This window comes from Puma concolor, chromosome B4, assembly GCF_028749965.1.
Source record: "Puma concolor isolate L17-30 chromosome B4, mPumCon1.1.hap2, whole genome shotgun sequence".
Classification (NCBI taxonomy): domain Eukaryota; kingdom Metazoa; phylum Chordata; class Mammalia; order Carnivora; family Felidae; genus Puma; species Puma concolor.
The window spans coordinates 126772606-126785065 of NC_141673.1; the positions used below are offsets into that span (position 1 = coordinate 126772606).

The window sequence follows — 12460 nt, forward strand, 5'->3', positions numbered from 1 at the left end:
CATTTCCATGGATTTTCTTAATGGGTAGGGAGCCAGGGAAGAGGCTGCAGGGGGGTGCAGGGAATTGATACAACTTTGGTCTATTGCTAACGCAGCAGCAACTAACCTCTGTTCACGTGCTGCCTGAGCCAAAAAAAGGTAAAGTCAGAATTATAGGTTCTCAAGTTGAAAAAAAAAAATTGGGGAAGGAGCTCCCTTACCCATGTTTTTGTTTGCTTTTTATTCTCTGAGTAATCACCTTCAGCACCCCCCTGCTTCCCCTGTATTTGTGCCTCTGAAGAGGAAGACATTCATCAGAGTAAGGCATCCTGCTGTCTCAAGGAGGGGAAAATTCCTAGGCAAGTTGAGAAACATTTCTTGCCCCAAATCACTAAGAGTCAGTATAAAGAAAATTAGTAGCCAGACTGCCCAATATGGTAGCCCTTGGCCCCAAGGGTCTATTGTACAGTTGAATGAGGCCAGTCTGAACTGATGCATGGCTGTAAGTATAAAATACTGTGTTTTGAAAATGTAACTTTTAAAAAATGAGTGTGAAACTATTCCAATGTTTTATTGTCATTCATGTTCACTGACAATATTTTGGATATATTGGGTTAAATTAAATATCTTTGTAAAATCAAGGTCACCTGTTTCTCTTTTACTTTTTTTTTTTTTTTTTTTTTTGAGTGTGGCTCCATAATGTGGCCAATGATGTTTCTGTTAGACTGCCCTGGGTTAGAAATTCAGGTCACACACAGAACCCTAGAATTGTTCGTCCAGGTTCCAACTGAAGACCTTCAGAGACAGGGAACTTACTCCTAAGCAGACTATTCTATTTGAGACAGGGCAACTCTTAAAAGCTTTTCACTGGCTTTAGTTTTAACCTTTGGGGCCCATGAAGAATATATTAATTCCCTTCCATGAGACAGATTTGCAACATGAATACTGTGATGATGTCTAAACCTCTAAACCCACCCCATGGCGTTCTTTCGCTTACGTTAAGCATCTCCTCTCCAGCCCCCCCTTACACATTGAGAGATAAGCTTTGTAGCCAGGAATAAGGCCAAATATCTTCTTAAGCTCCAAGAATCTTTCTCAGCATTGGTTTCTTGGGAAATCTCTCGCTTAAATGCTTAATATACTGCTTTTATTGGATAGTTAATGATTACTGTGGGAACCAGAAGTCCCTGCTTTTAATAGCTAGCACTTGCCAAGCAATTCCTATGGGCCATCCTATGTTCTACACATTTTAGGGGTGCCTGGGTGGTTCAGTTGGTTGAGCATCCAACTTTTGATTTTGGCTCAGGTCATGATCCCAGGGTTGTGGGACTGAGCCCTGCATCAGCTCCATGCGTAGAGCTTGCTTGAGATTCTCTCTCTCTCTCTCTCTCTCTCTCTCTCTCTCTCTCTCTCTCTCTTTCTCTCTTCCCCCTGCTTCCCCCCACTTTCTCTCTCAAAAATAAATAAATAAACAAACAAACAAATTACATTTGCAACTCACTGAATCCTTGCAAAAACAAGGGGTATACAGGGGCTCCCGGCTAGCTCAGTCAACAAAGCACAGGACTCTTGATCTTGGGGTCATGGTTTTGAGCCCCACATTGGGTGTACAGATTACTTAAACAAATAAATAAATTTAAAAACGACAACAACAGGCGCTTGGGTGGCTCAGTCATTCGAGCGTCCAACTCTTGATTTCAGCCCAGGGCGTGATCTCAGAGTCGTGGGACTGATCCCTACATCAGGCTCCGTGCTGAGCATGAAGACCACTTAAGATTCTCTCCCTCTGTCTTTCTGTCTCTACCTCTCCCTTTGCCCCTTTCCCCCACTTGTGTATGCATTCTCTCTAAAATAAAAAATTAATTAATATTAAAAAAATGTTTAATGAATTAAAAAAGAAAACAAAACACAGGGCCAAATAACATCAGGCTCCCCATTTTATAAACAAGGAAATGAAAACACAGAGTAATTAAGTAGTTTCCCGGCAGGGGCAGGGTGCCTTGGCTTGTGTTTTTATAATCACTGCAACTTAATGCTCGTCATGATTTCACATTTTCTGTGGTCAGCACTATCCCCGGGCAGTCTCCTGGTGGTTGGGGTTTCTGTGTTATCTGTGTGGTCCTAGTTGTGCCCCCACAGTTACGTGGAGAACACAAAGTGCCGTTGGCACAGAAGGGGCACAGACGGCGTGTGCTGATTTGGGAGAAAACGGGGGGGATCAGGAACCAGGATTTCAAAGGTGAAGCCCTTTCGATCTCATTTCCAAAGGGAACTGAGAATGCAAATTCTAACTGGCACCCTCTTTCTGAAGTTTAAGCAGGTTGAGTCTAGAGAGACAGAAAAGAGAGACTTGATAATGTCTTTGAGGATTTGAAGAGCTGTGAATCTGTTCCTCCTAAGTAATCGCCAGTCTCCAGAAAAAAAAAAAAAAAGGGAGGAAGAAAACAAGTATAAATCAGTTTGAACAACTTAGCAAACTGATAAGGGTGAAATTTGTAGCTATAAAAACTATGGACGATTAAAAGGTTTGCTCACAGGCGAAAAGCAGCATGGTGAAAATCTCATGGAATCCCTCCTTGGAGGATGCTCTACGATCCTGTCCTTAAACCCACCACGAGGAAAGACACCAGGACCCGCCCTCCTTGTGGCCCAAAACACTCACAAGATTATTTCTTGCAGGTTAGACAGAAATACTGTGAACTGAAAGCGAGAATGCACAAACCACAGAGGAAATCCCTCGGAGAACAGACCAGGGAAGGAACAATGGGAACTGGGGGATGTCAGGCAGAGACAGGGGTTCTGCGGGACCAGGTGGCACATCTGGCCTGAGAAGCAGCCTCTGGGCTCAAGGTCCCCAGCTTCCAGGCCCGGCAGCCAGGAGGAGGCGACCAGGTTCCCCCAGAGCTGGTGGCGCAGAGGACTTTTGCTTTCCTCCTCACTGCAAGCGTTGAAAGGACCCCACTAACCTTGACCCAAAGAGGAAGGTGCGCCTCCAGGCCCCAAGTCAGAAAGCCGTCACCTCGGTCAACTTACCCAACAGCTGCACAGCCACCGGAATGAGACAGACGAAAACCAGGAGCAGGGACAGCCTCATGGCCCAGAGTTTATCCTTTCCTTCCCCTGATGGAGAGGAGGGGGTAAGCAGGAAGCCAGACAACGCAGGCACCCAGTCACCCCTTCCCCTACTGTGTTCTCAGAGCTGCCCTGCTGAAAAGAAGTGTGGAGGAAGCTCTCACTTTTAAAGGGCTTCTGAAATTAGGGAAAACCTCCAATAAGGAGATATCCTGTCACATGAGGGTAGTTGGAAAAACAGGAATTCAAAGTTACAACTTTGCTTTGTAAGCTAACTTCTGAGAAGAGCAGACACAGAGGAAGGGAAGAAAGAGACACATGGGGGAGAGGGGTGAGGAAGGGGGGGCGGTGAAAGGGTGATGGTGAGAAACGCGGAGCCAGGCTGGGCGAGCTGGGAAGGGGAGAAGTGAAACAGCTCTGTGCCTCAGGGCCGGCTCAGATGGGGCTGGTGAAGAGCCAGCCGGAGGCCATTACCTGGGCCGGAGAGCCGGGGTTCCCTCTGAGAAGCAGCTGAACCAGCGGTGCCTCAGCAGCCAACCCCACCCTGAAGGGACAGAAATGACAGGCACTGAAAAGGACAGTTTGACGCTGGAGACATTTTCTTAAGGGCTGAAACAGATACCCCTCCTTCTCTATATTCACTGCTTAGAGTCCCCTTTTTTCTTAGCTTCAAAAGACACAGTTCTCACAGAGCTTTGGTGCTTCGGCCAGAGGAAAAGTGAGAGGTTAAACCTGAGAGGGAATCTCAGCAGGGCTAGGAGGGGGAAAGTTCTAGAAGGCTTGCTCTAGAAAAACAGAGAAAACAGTGACACAAGGTTTGTGATAAAGCCTTGATGCCCTGTCTCAATCATGCTGGTTCTTCAACTTTGGAAGGGACCTCTTGGCACGAGAAACTCTGCTGATTTGGTCAAAAGAATGTATATTCATTACATGATGGGTGGAATTCTTTCTTGAAGAACAAAAACGTTCATTAGACACAATATTAATCCCTAAGCATCTATCTTTGTTATTTTCACAAGTAAAACATGAATTAAGAATATCTTGATGCAGGGGCACCTGGGTGGCTCAGTTGGTTAAGCTTCCGACTTCAGCTCAGGTCATGATCTTGCAGTTCATGAGTTCGAGCCCCGTGTCGGGCTCTGTGCTGACAGCTCAGAGCCTGGGGCCTGTTTCAGATTCTGTGTCTCTCCCTCTCTCTCTGCCCCTCCCCTGCTCATGTTCTGTCTGTCTCTCAAAAATAAATAAATGTTAAAAAATTTAAAAATAAATAAAAAAGAATATCTTGATGCAGATATCAGTAATTAGAGAGCCAACCCACACCTGGAGTGTGTTAAAGATTAGCAATTCGAAAACGAAGGCTGCTGGAAACGTTGCATTTTTTCTTTAATTTTAAACAAATAGTTTATCTTCAAGTGGAAAGCCCCAAGATTGATCATCTTTGTGATAAAGTTATAAACTGCTTCCTAATAAGAAATGTGATATAGTCCTGTTACTGACTATTTTAAAAACATTCTAAATTTAAGATTATTCTAACAGAATGCAAAAGGTGCTAAGAATGTAGGACACAGGACAAGGTTCTTTTTTTCCCCCCATTAGGCTAAGACCTGACTGACAAAAAAAGTTTGTTATGAAACAGTACAGATGAAACAAAAATGTTTCTTTCTAAAACATTGTTTCATTAACTTATCATGAAAAAAAGATATTTTAAATGAGTCCTTCATGGCTTTTAAATGTAAACAATTTCTATAAATTTAAAAAATTTGGCCTAATTTGAATTTATATCAATTTGAGAAGCAAAGAAAACGTAATTGAATGCTCTCTACACTCACCCTTCAGGTTTTTTGATTTACATAAAAGTGCCACAGAGCCAACCAAGATCAGTGATAAGGCTGTGACTTTGAAACAAAAGGAAACCAACTGTCCCACAAAGAATTTACCCCAGGACCTTGACCTTATTGAAACAAAGGTTTATCAGGCTAGAAGGAGTGCACAGGCAAGAAAAAGAAATCCAACTTTTGGGAGAGGGACATCACCGAGGACAGCAAAACAGGAAGCTCTAGGACTCCATCATTTCACTTCAACGACTGTTGAACTGGCAGGAACGGTCTGTGATAACTATTTTGGAACCCCAGACTCTAGCAGGAAACTTCCCTGGTGGCACTGGCTACCACGTTCATCCCCACTCTTTGCGGCTGGCAGCATGAGGGCGCAGACTGAGTTTCTGGTGCGACGTGCTAGAGCCTGGGCCTTGTCCTCCAGAATATCCGAATTGTGGGTTCTGAAGGCTGACTGCCGCTTTTATTTGCTTTCACCACTTTTACTCAACATAGCAGTAGACATTCTAGCTGGAGCAATTAGGTGAGAAAAAAAAAACACAAAAACAATTAAAAGTACCAAACCGGAAAAGAAGTAATACTATCTCTTAAGAAGAGGTAAAACTATCTCTTTTCACAGATGGCATGATTTTATATGTAGAAAACCATAAAGCTTATACACACACACACACACACACACACACACACACACACACACACACATCCTGTTAGAGCTAATAAACAAATGCAACAAAGTTGAAAGATACAAAATCAGAACACAAAAACCAGTTGCAACTCTATATACTATTAACAAAAACTTTGAAAAAAATTCAGAAAACATTTCCATTTCCGGTAGCCTCAAAAAGAATAAAATACTTAGGAATCAACTTAATTAAGGAGACAAAAGACTTGTACAATGAAAGCCACATAATATTGCTAAAAGAAATTAAAGAAGAGCTAAATAAATGGGAACCTATCCCATGTTCACAGAATGGAAGACTTAATATCATTAAGATGACAACACTATCCAAAGAGTTCTATAGATTCAATGCAATTTCTATAAAAATCCCAATGACATTTTTGTATAAATTAAAAAAAAAGAAACTTCATAAAATCACGTGAAACCCAAAGAGATCCTATATAGGCAAAACAATCTTGAAAAATAATAAAGTTGGAGAACTCAATTCATACTTCCTGATTTCAGAATTTACCATAAAGCTGTAGTAATCAAAATAATGTGGTGCTGGCAGAGGGGAGACATAAAGACCAATAGAATGGAATAGAAAGCCCAGAAATAAACTCTTACACATGCGATCAACTGACTTTTTACAAGGGTGCCAAGACTATTCAATGGAGAAAGAACAGTGTTTTCAAGAAATGGTGCTGGGAAAACTGGGTATCCGCATTACAAAAGAATGAAATTGGACTTTTACCTTAAACCATATACAAAAAGTAATTCAAAATGAGTCAAAAACCTAAACTTAAGAGCTAAAACTATAAAACTTTTAGAAGAAAACATCAGGAAACATCTTCACGCCATTGTATTTGGCAATGGTTTGTGGGGGGTAGGGTGGGGTGGATAAGACACTAAAAGCACAGACAATGAAAGAAAATATACACAAATTGGGCTTCCCCCAAATTTAAAAATTTTGTGCATCAAAGGACACAGTCAAAAGAGTGAAAAGACAATCCACAAAATGGGAGAAAATATTTGTAAATAATATATCCAATAAGGGATTAATATCCATAAAATATAAAGTACGACTCAACAGCAACAAAAGACAATCAATTTAAAAAATGGGCAATGAACATGAGCAGACAGTTCTCCAAAAAAGATACACAAATAGCCAATAAGCACATGAGAAGATGTTCAGCATCACTAGTCATTAGGGAAGTGCAGACAAAACCACAATGCTATATCACTTCACACCCATTAGGAAGGCTACTATCAGGAAACAAAAACAGAAGATAACAAATATTGGCGAGGTTGTGGAGAAACTGGAACCCTTGTGCACCGTTGGAGGGAATGTCAAATGATATAGCCACTGTGGAAAATAGTTTGGCTGTTCCTCAAAAAGTTAAACATATAATTGCCATATGATCCAGCAATTCTACTTCTAGGTATATACCCAAAAGAACTGAAAGCAGACACTCAAACAAATATTTGTACTCCAATGTTCATAGCAACATTATTCATAGTAGTCAAAAGGTAAAGGCAAGCCCAGTGTTTATCAGCAGATGAATGGATAAGCAAAATATAGTGAGTGTCACACACACACACACACACACACACACACACACAGGAATATTATTCAGTCATAAAAAGAAATCTGATTCCTACTACATATATAAACTTGCAAACGTGCTAAGTGAAATACTCCGGACACAAAAGGGCATATATTGTATGATTCCACTTACATGATGTACATATTCATAGAGACTGAAAGAATAGAAGTTACAAAGGGCTGGTGAGGAGGGGACGCCGATGTTATTATTTAGTGGGTACAGAGTCTCTGTTTGAGATGATGAAAAGTTCTAAAAATAGATAGTGGTGATAGTTCCACAACATCGTGAACATACTTGAAGCTAGTGAATTGTACACATGAGAATGGTTAAAGTGGGAAATTTTTATGTTACGTATATAGTACCACATTGAAATGAAATCCAACTGTTAACCATATACTAGTAAGTTTTGGTTCTGGTATTTGCTTAGCTGTTGATGATGGTGTAACTTTTAACTAGCAGTTCCTTCAGGCTAAAACTAAGGAAACCTTTACTTTTTAATTGGAAAGATAATCACTGAACTATTTCATTTCCTCCCAGACATTGTCTTTCTCAAGCATCACACACTTCACACCCACTCAATTCCATGAAACATGAACTTGGTGACTCTTCTGCTCTGAAGCAATTCCAAGAAAATCAGCTCAACACATTTTTTTTTGTAGCCTGTTCTATCATTTCTCATGGTTAAAACCAGCAACCAGTTCAGAAGCCTGTTCTGCTTAAGCAAGCGTATCCCTTGATGGGCAAGTTTGTTCAAGGGAATCACAATAGTTTCGGCCCAGAAGAAAAAAGACGAGGATGCCATTGAATACAAACTTAAAAACCTAAAAGGATGAAACACTGTTTCTTCACGTTCTTATTCTTCACATTTTCGAATCTTTACCAAAATACGTCAAAACACCAGTAACGCATTTGCAGTTTAATAGAAAACAATTGACTTATGGAAATAAAACAATCTTTGTATTGGGTTATTTACCAAAAAAGTCTGCTTGGGATTCTCTTTCTCTCTGCCCGTCCCCTGCTCATGCTGTCTCTATCTCTTTCAAAATAAATAAATAAACCTAAAACAAACTTTTTTTAAATTTGACTTTAATGGTAATTCTCTTCAGATAGAATATTTAGATTGACTGTAATTTATAGTATATACATGCAGACTATGTGGGGGGCCTACGAAGTTTCCAGTTCTCCAATCAGTGTTATGTTTTGTTTTGTTTGGCACTGCTCATGTCTTTATAATATCCTTGTTTAGCTTTGCTGAATAATTTAATTAGAAGGTTATATGACCCATTTAATAATTGAAAAAAATTTTAAGATGAAAAACATACTTTATGGTCTGAAGATGACCGAGACTATAGATGGAAGTCAAGACACAAAAACCTTAGATTTCTTCTCTGTAACTACAAACTATGTAATGTTACCTATAAATTTTAGCAACAGAATGTAAATGTTGTATCTATTCACTGAAATACTCTGGAAACCCTATTCTCTAAGGTAACTAAATCTTAAAAGAAAAAAAAAAAAGAAAAGAAATACATTGGAGAGAAAGAAGGCATTTCTGAAAAATCCATTAATATTTTCATTTCAATGCATGAGAAATTAAGATTTATGTATGTATAAATGCAAACTTTCACATAAAATATTACTATAGTAAATATTATTCCCAAAGCATATCAAATCATTTTTGATATATTTAAGACTACACTAACTTTTTTAAAAGATTATTTTTTAGAACACTTCTAAGTTTACAATAAACTTGAGAGGAAGGTACAGAAATTTCGCATATACTCCCCTGCCCCCACATGTGCATGGCCTTCTCCATTATAATCATCCTCTGTGCTCCGACTGTTCATCTTTTTATTGTCTCTGTAGTTTTGCATTTTCTAGAATGTCATATAGCTTGAATCATACAATAGGTAGTCTTCTCAAAATGGCTTTTTACACTTAGTAATATTCAGATAAGCTTCCTCCATGTTTTTGATGGCTTGCTAGCTCATTTCTTTTTAGTGCTGAATAATATTCCATTGCCGGAATTACCACTGTTTATTTATCTGTTTACCCACAGAAGGACATCTTTCTTGGTTCTAAGTTTTGACAAGTATGAATAAAGTTGCTAAAAGCAACCATTTTCAAGCTTTTGTGTTGATGTAAGTTTCCAACTCCTTTGGATAAATGCCAAGGATCATGATTGCTGGATGGGATGGTAGGAGTATGCTTAGTTTTGTAAGAAACCATCTTTCTGTCTTCAAAGGGGCTATCCAGGGCGCCTGGGTGGCTCAGATGGTTAAACGTTTGACTTCAGCCCAGGTCATAATCTCACGGTTCACGAATTCGAGCTCCACGTGGGGCTAGCGGCTGTCAGCACAGAGCCCACTTCAGATCCTCTGTCCCCCTCTCTCATTGTCCCACCCCAACTTGTGTGCACGTGCTTTCTCTCTCTCCCCAGAAGTAAATAAACAATACCCAAAAAAATGTGTCTATACCATTTTGCATTCCCACCAGTAATGAATGAGAATTTCTTCTGCTCACCAGTATTTGGTGTTGCCAGTGTTTTGATTTGTTTCATTCTGACTGATATGTAGTGGTATCTCACTGTTGTTTTAATCTGCATTTCCCTGATGACATATGATCTGGACATTTCTTTGTATGCTAACTTGTCATGTGTGAGGTGTCTGTTCATTTGGTGAGGTCGTTTGTCCATTTTTAAATTGGGTTGCTTGTTTTCTTAGTGTTGAGTTTTATGTTCTTTGTATATTTTGGATAACAGTCTTTATCAGATATGTCTTTTGCAAATATTTTCTCCTAGTCTGTGGCTAGTCTTCTAATTTTGATATTGTCTTTCACAAAGAAGTCTTTTTAATTTAATTGAATCAAGTTTGTCAATTATTTCTGTATGGATCATGTCTTTGGTGTTATACCTAAAAAGGCATCACTATACCCAGATGACTCAAGGTCATCTAGGTTTTCTCCTATTTTATCTTCTAGGAGTTTTATAGTTTTGTATTTTCCATTTAGATCTATGATCCATCTTATCATATGACTTCACTCATATGAGGAATTTAAGATACAAAACAGATGAGCATAAGGGGAGGGAAGCACAAATAATATAAAAACAAGGAGGGGGACAAAACATAAGAGATTCTTAAATACAGAGAACAAACTGAGGGTTGCTGGAGCATTGGGGGTGGGCGGGGTGGGCTGAAGGGTAAGGGGCATTAAGGAAGACACTTGTTGGGATGAGTCTTGAGTCTTATACCTAGGGGATGAATCACTGGAATCCACTTCTGAAATCATTATTCCACTATATTCTAACTTGGATGTAAATAAAAATAAATAAACAGATCAATCTGTGATCCATCTTGACTTAATTTATGAAGGGTGTAAGTTCTAGGTACAGATTTATGTTTTTTTGCATGTGGATGTCTAGTAGTTCCTACACCATTTGTTGAAAAGATCGTCTTTTCTCCATTTTATTAATTTTATTCCTTTCTCGAAGATCAGTTGACTTTTTTTTTTTATGTGGGTTTATGCCTGGTCTCTCTATTCTTTTTTTTTTCTTCAATATATGAAGTTTATTGTCCAATTGGTTTCCATACAAAACCCAGTGCTCATCCCAACAGGTGCCCTCCTCAATACCCATCACCCACCCTCCCCTCCCTCCCACCCCCCATCAACCCTCAGTTTGTTCTCAGTTTTTAAGAGTCTCTTATGCTTTTGCTCTCTCCCACTCTAACCTCCTTTTTTTCCCCCCTCTCTATTCTGTTCTATTGATATGTTTGTCTGTTGTTTTGTCAATACTATACTGTAGCTTTATAGTAAGTCTTGAAGTCAGGTAACATCCATTCTCCAACTTTGCTCCTTCTTCTTCAATATTGTGTTGTCTATTCTGGACCTTTTATCTCTCCATGTAAACTATAGAAGAAGTTTGTCAATATCCACAAACCAACTTGTTAAAACTCTGACTGGATTGCATTGAATCTCTAGGTCTAGTTGTGAAGAAGTGACATCTTGACAATACTGAGTCTTCCTATTCATGAACATGAAATATCTCTCCATTTATTGAGTCCTCCTTTGGCATCTTTTATCTGACTCTGCAGTTTTTCCTCAGATCTTGTACATATTTTGTTAAATTCATATCTAAGTATTTCATTTTGGGGGGTGCCAATGTAAATATTAATGTGTTTTTAATTTTAAATTTCACTTGTTTGTTCCTGATATATAAGAAAGCAATTGAATTTTTGTATATTAACTTTGTATCCTGCAAGCTTGCTATAATCAATTATCTCCAGGGTTGTTTTGTTTTTGTTTTTTATTGATTCTTATGGGTTTTCTACATAGATGATCGTATTATCTGTGATCAAAGACATTTTTATGTCTTTCTTCCTAATCTGTATACCTATTATTTCCTTTACTTGTCTTATTGAATTGACAAGGGATTCCAATATGATGTTGAAAAGTAGTGAAAACATCACTCCCTTGTACCTGATGTTCAAAAGTAGAGGGGCCATCCTTGCCTTATACTTGATCTCAGTGGGAAAGCTCTTGAATTTATCATCACTAAGTATGATGTTAGTTGTAGATTCTTGTAGATAATATTTATCTGGTTGAGAAAGTTCCCATCCATTCCTAATTTTCTGAGATTTTTTTTTTAATTTTCATTATTCTTGAGAGAGAGCGAGAGAGCATGAGCAGGGGAGGGGCGGGGCAAGAGAGGGACACAGAATCCGAAGCAGGCTCCAGGCTCTGAGCTGTCAGCACAGAGCCCCACGCGGGAGTCAAACTCACAAGCCGTGAGATCATGACCTGAGCCGAAGTCAGACGTTTCAGCGACTGAGCCACCTGGGAACCCCCTGAGATTTTTTTTTTTTAATCATGAATGGGTGTTGGATTTTTTTCAAATGCCTCATTTGATCTGATCATGTGATTTTTCTTCTTAGTTTATCAATGTCATGGATTATATTAATTGATTTTTGAATGTTGGACAAGGTTTGCATACCTGGGATGAATTCAAGTTAATTATGAGGTATGATTCTTTTTATACTTTCTTAGATTTGTTATGCTAATATTTTCTTGATGAATTTTACATCAATGTTATGCTAGATACTGATCTGTAGTTTTCTTCCTTTTTCCTTTTTTTTTTTTTTTTTTTTTTTACAATGTGTTTGGTTTTATATTAAGGTAATGCATCATGGAATTACTTTTAAAGTATTGTTTTCTTCTATTCTCTTTTTAAAATTTATTTATTTGATTTGAGAGACACAGAGAGTGCAAGCAGGGGAAGGACAGACAGAGAGAGGGAGAGAGGGAGAATCCCA

The 12460-nt window shown here is 39.0% G+C and overlaps 1 protein-coding gene across 1 annotated transcript in view; it reads right to left on the reverse strand.

Moving 5' to 3' along the window:
• MRC1 (mannose receptor C-type 1) overlaps positions 1-3246 on the reverse strand; it is a 100191-nt gene extending 96945 nt beyond the window's left edge. Inside the window, exon 1 of the mRNA XM_025930988.2 lies at positions 3013-3246. Within this exon, the coding sequence (XP_025786773.2) occupies positions 3013-3073 (61 nt within the window). The 5' untranslated portion in view covers positions 3074-3246. The remainder of the gene's footprint in view (positions 1-3012) is intronic.
• Between the last annotated feature and the right edge of the window lie 9214 nt (positions 3247-12460).